Raw genomic sequence first — 10,027 nt, forward strand, 5'->3', positions numbered from 1 at the left:
GAGAAAGAGTTAGAAATTACTCAGCAGACTTATCCTGGTTCGGCCTCACCGCCTACGTCTAGTCCCCAGAATCCTTCCGCGCTTTTTCAATCCAATACTGAGCTCTTTAAAGGTAGAGCACAAACCGTTTACAAGCAGTTGAGTATGCAAGAGTACCTTCCTCTATTCGTCTACTCAACCCTAGTAAGTGCTATAACCAAACACTCAGATTTTCTCTACCGCTGAGTACTAAAACCGAGTACTCAGCACCACTCTCTCAATCTTTACAATTGATACAGATTTGTTCTTTCTAGATGGAGAACACTTTAGATGAATACAAATTCAATCTAGACTTTTACACAGAAATAGGAATTGGGTGTAAGTATTTGCTTTTTCTTGTTTGTATGTGCTTGTATGTATGTTTTTCTCTTTTGTACTTCGGCAAAGGATCCAAGTGAAGAACTTGTCCTTTTATAGTGAATTCTGAGGCTTCAATCATTTGAATTCGGATGTATCCGTTGAATTCAAACGGTCTTCTTGCGTCCTTCACTGGTCAGCATACAGTTTTACAGGTCAATCCTGTCGTCTGAATTTAGCAGGCGTCAGGCTTGTCTTCTTCCACCAGGTTCGTCTTCTACCGCCAGTTTCGTCTTTTAGCCAAATGTCAGTTGACACATGCATCTCGAAACTGTCTCCTTGCGTAATTCCAAAGCTTCTGAATTGGCACAGATTTCTGTCGGATCTTGTCTTTTAGTTAACGGATCATTGGCGCTGTCCTGATGAACACTCAACTTGACTTTAATAGACGTTGCCTTCGATCTTCGTCTCTGGCGAGGCTGAGTCACGTTCTACTCAGCTTCTTCGGTCAACTTCGTCTTCAAGCATTTGTTCTGAGGAAGACTTTTCTTCTAAGGTGTTGAGTTGTGTTCTACTCAGCTTCTATGCCTCATGCTGACTTCATTCTGTCGTACTTTTTGTTTCTGTTCTCATTTATAATTGTACTCAACATTGAACAAACACATTAATATAATTAAATCAAAGCACTTAAATTTAATTGTCTTAATCATGAGATTAACTTAAATAATTTTGTCAAATCAAAATCATGTGGAAAGGTGTTTCAACAAAAATGACCAATCGAACTAGAAAATCTCTCAGTTTAACCAAGTGACCGATCCGAATTAAGCATTTGTATAAATAAGCATTCAAAAAATAAATATGTAGACATGTAATAACAACTTACTGGATTTAATGAAGGATCTATAAAAACCAAGCTATGATTTTCTCCAGGATGTATGTAGTAACAGCTTGGTGGATTCAATGAATAATGTGAAAACACAAGTGGTTTGTTGCTAAGGATTAGTCATATTGCTTTTAATTATGAAATTGATACTACAATAAAAATTCAACAAAGAAAACAGAAGAAAAACTGAAATCAGAAACCGAATGAAGAAAAATCAGATTGAAGAAAGACTAATAGATCAATTTGAAGTTACGCATAGAACATGCTATGATACCATTACAAATCTGATTGAAGAAATGAAAAAGTAGAATTGACGAAGAGGAAGAAATTATAAAGAGATTGAAGAATTTGATTTAACTAATTATCTAATTAACTAACTAACTAAACACAACTCAATTTCCTAATATATACAACAATGTAAAATACTAAAATACCCTCAACTAATATTAACGTTACAAGACTTTAAATACCCTCAACTATAAATAGTCCGATCCCAAGTATATTCGTATATAGAGGTTTTACTGTAGTTATAATCAGAATTTAACAATATAATATATTTAAAATGTATACACATATTTTTATTTATAAACTTTTAAATCACATAATTTTTTTTTTCTTTTTTTGTAAAATTTAACAAGCCACATATATTTCTTTTTATACTTTTCCTAATTTTAATACCGACCAAAATAATAGTGATTAAGAAATAATTTTCTTTAAATCCCATTTACTTCAATTAATATGTGTTGTGTTCCCATGGTTACTTGCTTGATTTTTCTTCTATTAAAAAGCATTAATGGGGTAAGGTAAGGTAAGGTGTGAACTAATGTCAACACCTCGTGGCCTAATATGTTGAAGTCTGCCACTTCCGACATTTCCACTCTCCAAACAATAAAAACCTCCCCTATCCCCTGACTCCCCGGCCGGCATGTCGGTCGCAATAATTTTCCGGCGACACCTTTCTCCAATGTTCTTCTTCCTTCTCTTTCTGATGCTAGTTTCTCCATCTACATCAGATGAACTTCAACTACTTCTAAACTTCAAATCTGCTCTTAATAATTCAAATACAGACGTTTTCAATTCATGGATACCTGCAAATTCTATCTGCAAATTCACTGGAATTGTTTGTGATGATAATGGTTTCGTTAAGGAAATCAATCTTCCTCAAAAACAGCTTGATGGTGTTCTTCCTTTCAATTCAATCTGTGCTTTGGAATCTCTGGAGAAGATTTCTTTGGGGAATAATTTCCTCCATGGTGTCATCTCTCCAGACTTGAAAGATTGCAGAAGCTTGCAGGTTTTGGATTTGGGGAGGAATTCGTTTTCTGGAGAAGTTCCTGACTTGTCTAGTTTACATGAATTGAGGGTTTTGAGCTTGAATATGAGTGGCTTTTCGGGTTCTTTTCCATGGAATTCACTGAAAAATCTTACTAATCTTGAATTTCTTAGCTTAGGGGATAATCCATTTTCTGCAACAACTTCCTTTCCTCTTGAGCTGGTAAAGCTCAACAAGTTGCACTGGCTTTATCTATCTAATTGCAGCATCAAAGGCCAGATTCCTGAGGAAATATCGAATCTCACGTTGCTTGAGAATCTTGAACTTTCTGATAATCAGGTGTTCGGAGAAATTCCTCAAGGAATTGGGAAGCTGAGCAAGCTTTGGCAATTCGAGATTTATAACAATTCCTTGACTGGAAAACTTCCGGCAGGATTTGGAAATCTTACAAGCCTAGTGAATTTCGACGCTTCAACGAATTATCTTGAAGGGGATATTATGGAGCTGAGGTACTTGAAACAGCTTTCTTCTTTGCAGCTTTTTGAGAATCAATTCTCTGGTGAAATTCCTGAGGAGTTTGGTGAAATGAAGCACCTTACAGGAGTCTCTCTTTACAAGAACAAGTTCACCGGCGCACTTCCTGAGAAGATTGGATCTTGGGGAGATTTCATTTTCATTGATGTTTCAGAGAACTTCTTTACAGGTCAGATACCTCCTGACATGTGCAAGAATGGTAAAATGACTGATTTGCTTATCCTGCAGAACAATTTCACTGGCCAAATCCCTGAAAGCTACTCGAATTGTAAGTCTTTGATTCGTTTACGAATGAACAACAATTCGCTTTCTGGTTCTGTTCCTGCTGGTATATGGGGTTTGCCTGATCTTATTGTTGTTGATTTTAGCATGAACCAATTTGAAGGTCCATTGACACCTGATATTGGTAATGCTAAATCTTTGGGGTTGCTTATCTTAACCAACAATAGATTTTCGGGTGAATTACCGGCTGCAATCTCTGATGCTTCCTCTTTAGTTTCAATACAATTGAGTTCAAATCAATTTTCTGGTCAAATCCCAAAAACTATTGGTCAGTTGAAGAAACTAAGCAGTCTTTACTTAAACAACAACATGCTTTCTGGTACTATGCCGGAGTCATTAGGCTCATGTGTTTCTCTGACTGTCTTGAACCTTTCCGGGAACCTAATGTCCGGGGAAATCCCAGAAACTCTTGGACATTTGCCTACTTTGAACTCCCTGAACTTATCCAACAACAAACTTTCCGGTGAAATTCCTGTTTCTCTTTCATCTCTAAGACTAAGCAATCTTGACCTTTCAAATAACTATTTGTTTGGCCCAATACCTGTGGCTTTATCCCTCGGGGTATTTCGTGAAGGATTTGAAGGAAATCCAGGTTTGTGCAGCAATTATTTGAGGACTATCCGTTCTTGCACAGTGAAAGTCAAGAATTCGAGTCATATTCGAGTACTGTTATCTTGTTTTGCTGCTGGATTAGTAGCCCTGGTCATTTGTGCTGTTTATTTGTTAGTAAAGAAGTGGAGATTGAACAATCATGATCATCAGCATACTTTGAAAGGCAGTTCATGGGATATGAAGTCTTTTAGAGTGGTAAGTTTTAACGAGAAGGACGTAATTGATGCTATTCAGTCAGAGAATTTGATTGGAAAAGGAGGATCAGGAAACGTGTACAAAGTTGCTCTTGGTACCGGGAATGATGTAGCTGTCAAACATATCTGGACATCGAATCCCAATGATCGAAAAACATGTCATAGCAGTTCAGCCATATTGACTAAAAGGAATGTCAGGTCAGCAGAATTTGATGCAGAAGTAGCTACTTTGAGTGCTGTTAGGCATATGAATGTGGTGAAGCTGTATTGTAGTATTACAAGTGAGGATAGCAATCTACTTGTTTACGAATATCTTCCGAATGGAAGCTTGTGGGATCAGTTACATTCTTGTAACAAGATTATGTTGGGGTGGGAGTTGAGGTATTCAATTGCATTAGGAGCTGCAAAGGGACTAGAATACTTGCATCATGGGTTTGATAAACCGGTGATTCATCGAGATGTGAAGTCGAGCAATATCTTGTTAGACGAGGAATGGAGGCCTAGAATTGCTGATTTCGGACTAGCAAAGATTGTGCAGAACGGTGGTGGAGGGGATTGGAGTCATTACATTGCAGGAACTCATGGATATATGCCTCCAGGTAACATTTCTCTACTAATGTCATTCATTGTTCGGTTTTTATTCGCCTGGTTTCTTTCATATATTGACTGTTTTCTGCACTATGATATGCAGAATATGCATATACATGCAAGGTAACAGAGAAGAGCGACGTATACAGTTTCGGAGTAGTTCTGATGGAGTTAGTGACAGGAAAAAGGCCAGTTGAACCTGAATTTGGGGAGAACAAAGACATTGTTTATTGGGTTTGCAGCAAAATCACTAGCAAAGAAAGTGCACTCGATATAGTGGATCCGAACATATTAGAGAACCTGAAGGAGGATGCCATTCAAGTTCTGCGAATCGCGGTTCACTGTACTGCAAGAATGCCGGTGCTAAGACCAACAATGAGGATGGTAGTAAACATGCTAGAAGATGCTGAACCTCATAAACTTTCAGACATTATTGTTGTTAAGAAAGAAGGTGAAACTTGTGTGGATGAAAACTTAAAAGTATAGCAGCATGTTTAATCTCGCAAATCGAATCTTGCTATCTGAAAGAAAAAGGTAATGAGTATGTAATTTTGTTTAGGATTTTTGATGTTAGAGTTAGGCAAGGAAACCTTAAGTTTCAAAGAACATTGTAGTATTAAGTTCTTAGCTTGTAAGAGTTACAGAATAATTTTTGCCATGTAAATGTAATATATTATCTTGTGGTATGATCATTTAATAAAGTATGATCTGAAATTACATGGAAATCACTGTTCTTAATCAAAGAATAAATGAATAAAAAATTCAACAACTTAGATACAAAATTCAACAGCTGAGCCTGTTTATAGGGAAGAGCAGTTGTGCAACTCCTTCTGCCCTCATTATAGGAAATATAATTCTTGATGCAGCCTGGAAAACAGAAAAGTTGCAGACGGTTATAAATTGGAAGATAGAAATTAAAAGGACGAACAATACATGTATATATGTTTATAGTCATCAGAGATGGGTACCGAAATCAGTTTAACTCCGTTCCAGATGCTTTTAGGTGAAGGAAAGGGAAGTACTAGACGGCCAACTCCATAGATAGCTACAGCAAAGAAATGCAGGACGAGGTTTAAAGGACGAGGGTTTAGTCCAGAGAGTAGAGAAATAGGTCCATTTGAAAATACACCACCAAGGCTCAAATAGTCGAAACATGCTTCGCGCATTTCATTTCTTGCTGAATCAGAAGATGCAGAGAAAACCTTGTAAAGAGCAGCTGCTAATGTATTTATGGTAGATGCCATTGGCTGCACAGATACAAGCAACACTCTTGAGTTATTCATAATTACTTGTAATGCCAGAAGTATGTATAAAGTTAAGTCAAGTCACCTTTCGGAGAGAATAGAAGGACTGAAGGTATTTGCAAAGGGTAGAGGCATCATTCAGGTTGCGTAAAGGCCTAAGAAGATCGCGCAATAGAACTATATCGGAAAGTGCAACAGTCATTCCTCCTCCAGTTAATGGATGCCTCATGTTGAATGCATCTCCTAACAGCAATGCACCGGGCGTTGGCTGAGGAGATGCTGGCATACTTCTGTTTGGCATTGTTCGTATGTTTCCTTTCTCAATCGCGGCTACGAAAGCGTCATGTAGCTCAGATGGCAGCTGAAAGCAATGCAAACCATATGTCAAATGGACTTCTTTCATTTTGGAATATGAAGCAAATTCAGAACATGTACCTGGTGTGCCACATTGCTTTTCAGATATTGAGCTAGATCACCATTAGAGATGGATGGTACTTTTTTGCCTGGTATATCAACTAAACAACGAATCTCGGTGCTACTAATGGGATAAAACAAGATTGGTGATGGATCTGCAAGAATTACATGTCCATGATTTGCATAAGGCAGATCACAATTCTCTAGCACCAAAGCGACGAAACAAGACGGGATTTCAACCTGTAGAGTTCATAAGGAATAACTTCTGTTAAATGTCTTGTGCTACTTTACAATCTTAGTTACATGACTTAGTATCCTTACCTTCGGGTTGCAGAGAGCGTGGCGCAAGTTTGAGAAGCAACCGTCACATACAACAGTAAGGGGAGCATAAGCTGTCTTCTCCTGACCATCTCTGGTTCTGTATTGAACTCCTTTAACAGTTCCTTTTTTCTCAACTAGTGATGTCACAGTTCCTTGTTCCAGTCTTACACTACAAAAAAAAGATGAACAAAGAATATGAATACTCATATTGCTTTTAAAACATTGAAGCTAAAACTGCAGAGAACAGAATTTAGCAAATGTTGAAACTTACTTAGGCAGAGATGCAGCTTTTTCGCGCATTCGTTGAATGAATCGCCCGTTGTGAAAGCTTCTTCCGGTAACATTGGACTGATAACCTTCCAAAGGATAAGATAACTTGGTACTCTTGCCATCCTTGAACATTGCATATCCAAAAATTTGTTGAGCATCAATCTCTTCCACACAATCTGCATCAATGTTACCGGATAAAGATCGAAATGTTACATACTTTTACAATGTACTAATTGAAGAATCAGTTCATGTCAAGCATTGAATTGAATGTACCTTCAAGACCAAGCTCAATGAGTTTGAGATATCCACCAGGCTGCAGAAGTTCACCAACAATCCTATCAGGTTCATTCAAGTCTCTTTCGATTACTCGCACTTGTCGTCCGTCCTGCAACATGTAATCAAAACATTCTTAATCATACATAAACATTGTTGGGTGGATTTAGCGAAAGATAAATAACGAAGAAAAGAAAAACAGATTTTACTTGGTTCACCAACGTTATATTGGCTAGTCCACGGGGAGAAAGAGAATAGCTTTTATTAAGGAGGCGGAAATCAGATTACACGTTATAGTACTCAACTTATCCTAAACCGACATGGCTTCCAAGTAGAAAACCGAAAGCCAATACTGTCATAGTGTGTAATACAAATTCAAGACATTACGACAAACCTATTACATGAATTATGAATGTTCAACTAGCTTGATTGTTTACCTTGCCAAGAGCATAAGCAAGAGCAGAACCAGCAACACCAGCTCCAACAATGATTATTTCAGGAGATGGAGATGGATCCATTTCATCGATGGAGCTCGTAAACCGAGTTTCGTTCTCAAATTTCGTTTCGGAGAAGTTGTTCTTTCTTTTCAAAGTAAAAAAGAAAACCAATGCAGAAAGTGAAGCTATAATTCCTTCAATTACAAGCATATAATCCATGTTTTAGTGTGTAGTGAAAGGGAATGAGATTAAAACTTGTGTTTTGGAGATTGATTCAAGTAAGAAATGTTTATCTTGAACTTGCTAACAAATCTTATGAGCATTTTATAGGTTGTTAATGATATTTTTAGTCAATGAACTTCCTTATACAACCAAATAAGTTAGAAGGCTCTTCCATAAAGACTTTGACTAAATAATCAGTCTGCTATTTTATTTGATTGAATAAGTTAAAACATAAAAATGCATTCTTGAAGGTTAAATAAAATTTCATGGATTTTTAAATAGAAACAAAATAGAGAATAACTTAAATTGAAGTTGAAGTCTAGTTTGAAATAAGAAAATAATGTAATTCAGTCTGCAGTCTAAAGCAAGAATAGGAAATCTAGTCAAAGCTTGGGCTTGTTTGTGGGCTTGTGTACATGCCCGGACCAATGGGTTGGGCCTGTTCACACGTATTGTATATGTTGATTTACACTAAAAGTTCAAGCCCATCAGGCCCATTTACAAATAGAAGCATGTGGTTTAAAAGTTTGCAAATAGAGATCTGTGGTATGATTTAATTTACAAAATAAGGTATTTTAAATTACACTGTTGAGTTCTGATTGCAATCAATAACATTTTTATCTTGAAAAAAATTTGTTCCTACATATCAACGAAACAAGGTCCTTCTCCCAAAATGCAGCTCTCTAAATATGGTGGAAATTTTATGTTTTTTACTAATTTCACGGTTTATGAACTAAAATTGATATTGAAATTCATTTTACACAACTGCAAGTTTAATTTTTTGATATATATTTTATCAATGTGTAAATGTAATTTAAAAAATAAAATAAAAATTTTCTTGATTGTATCAGAACATAACAATGTAATTTGAAATATCTTATTTTGTAAATTAAATCATACTACAGACCTCTATTTATAAATTTTTAAACCATAGACCTCTGTTTGTAAATAAGACAAACCACAAACATTATTTTTGTACTTTGCCCTATTATTAAACGGGTCAATTCAGCTAGAGCATGTTTTTGTATCATGATCATATTCTATGTTAAAAGGTTAATAAACTAAAAAGTATTGGTTTTCACGCAATATTTTGATATCCGGTTCAACCCCAGTTCAATATCGGTTGAAGCTTAAACCTTTAACCGTTTGTCATTATTGGTTCTCTGGCCTCTCCGGTTTTGACAACAATGTTCACACATCACATATAAATTGAAGTAAATTAAGGAAATTATTTCTTAATTTACTTTAAAATTGATAGATTAATCACCATTTTGGTTAGGAGTGTACATAAAAGTCCGGAAAACTGAAAAATCGTAAAACCAAACCGAAAATAAGGTTAATCGAAAGTGTACGGTTTTTAATTTTAAAAATAATGGTTAATGGTTACGATTACAGTTACGGTTTCTTTATTCCAAAAACCGCGGTTAACCGAAAACGACCGAATCTCAATTAAATATTAAAAAAATATTAAAATAAATTTATTTATATGGGTAAATAATTATTTAGTCCCTATAGTTTTTCATAACTCATTAATCAATCCAATATTTAATTATAATGTCTCTAAATTTTTTCACTTTTAATGGTTTAGTCCTTCTATTGAACATCAAATGAGATGAAAATGTGTAAATGACTCTCAGTTAATTTGTTACTGTCTCTCTAATTTCAGTTTATGCAGGATTTTCTTTTTCTTTTATGTTTCTGGATAGAAATAAAGATAAAATTTTATTACTTATTTTGCAAAACTTTATAGCCAGAAGTTTTATTCGGGGCATTTTGCCTTTTTTTAACACATTTTTAGACGGAGATTTGATATAGGGGCTAAACAATTTAACAGAATCAAAATTGAGGGATCATAATGCATGTACATCTCTCTCTCCGCAATTAATCTCTTCAACTCACCATTGACCCGTCGTCTCCCTCACAATAAAGATTAGAATTATTTTATTATTTTTATTTTTATTTACTAATTGTTAGAACCGAAATAAAAGGTTAACCAACCGAAATAATTGGTTAACTGATTAGTGGTTAACTGAATTTAATGGACTGGTGTATGGTTAGTGTTTTTAAAAAACCGATTAAATGGTTAACCGATTCAAATTAAACTTAATGGATTGGTTAACCGACCACGTGCACCCCTAATTTTG

At 35.6% G+C, this 10,027-nt stretch overlaps 2 protein-coding genes across 2 annotated transcripts; one reads left to right on the plus strand and one right to left on the minus strand.

The window, feature by feature from the left end:
• The first annotated feature begins 1,984 nt into the window (after positions 1 to 1,984).
• On the plus strand, positions 1,985 to 5,427 carry LOC136227293 (receptor-like protein kinase 7). Its single transcript, XM_066015939.1, has 2 exons — positions 1,985 to 4,713; positions 4,806 to 5,427. Exons 1-2 carry the CDS (start codon positions 2,145 to 2,147, stop codon positions 5,186 to 5,188), a joined length of 2,952 nt encoding a protein of 983 aa, XP_065872011.1. The 5' UTR covers positions 1,985 to 2,144; the 3' UTR covers positions 5,189 to 5,427.
• A 9-nt stretch (positions 5,428 to 5,436) lies between these two features.
• Positions 5,437 to 7,959, minus strand: LOC136227294 (squalene monooxygenase SE1-like). Its single transcript, XM_066015942.1, has 8 exons — positions 7,662 to 7,959; positions 7,225 to 7,336; positions 6,953 to 7,127; positions 6,682 to 6,850; positions 6,382 to 6,600; positions 6,032 to 6,307; positions 5,671 to 5,949; positions 5,437 to 5,569 (listed from the first exon to the last, which is right to left on the minus strand). The coding sequence occupies exons 1-8, from the start codon at positions 7,878 to 7,880 to the stop codon at positions 5,486 to 5,488; spliced, it is 1,533 nt and encodes a 510-aa protein (XP_065872014.1). The 5' UTR covers positions 7,881 to 7,959; the 3' UTR covers positions 5,437 to 5,485.
• Between the last annotated feature and the right edge of the window lie 2,068 nt (positions 7,960 to 10,027).

Source organism: Euphorbia lathyris, chromosome 4, assembly GCF_963576675.1.
Source record: "Euphorbia lathyris chromosome 4, ddEupLath1.1, whole genome shotgun sequence".
Lineage (NCBI taxonomy): Eukaryota > Viridiplantae > Streptophyta > Magnoliopsida > Malpighiales > Euphorbiaceae > Euphorbia > Euphorbia lathyris.

Excerpts from the sequence above, each read along its gene's own strand:
- LOC136227293 (XM_066015939.1), top strand. The coding sequence starts at position 2,145 with ATGTCGGTCGCAATAATTTTCCGGCGACACCTTTCTCCAATGTTCTTC. Across the intron at positions 4,714-4,805 it reads TCATGGATATATGCCTCCAG|AATATGCATATACATGCAAG; the intron begins GTAACATTTCTC and ends TATGATATGCAG.
- LOC136227294 (XM_066015942.1), bottom strand. The coding sequence starts at position 7,880 with ATGGATTATATGCTTGTAATTGAAGGAATTATAGCTTCACTTTCTGCA. Across the intron at positions 7,128-7,224 it reads CATTGAGCTTGGTCTTGAAG|ATTGTGTGGAAGAGATTGAT; the intron begins GTACATTCAATT and ends ACATTGATGCAG. Across the intron at positions 6,601-6,681 it reads ACGCTCTCTGCAACCCGAAG|GTTGAAATCCCGTCTTGTTT; the intron begins GTAAGGATACTA and ends TGAACTCTACAG.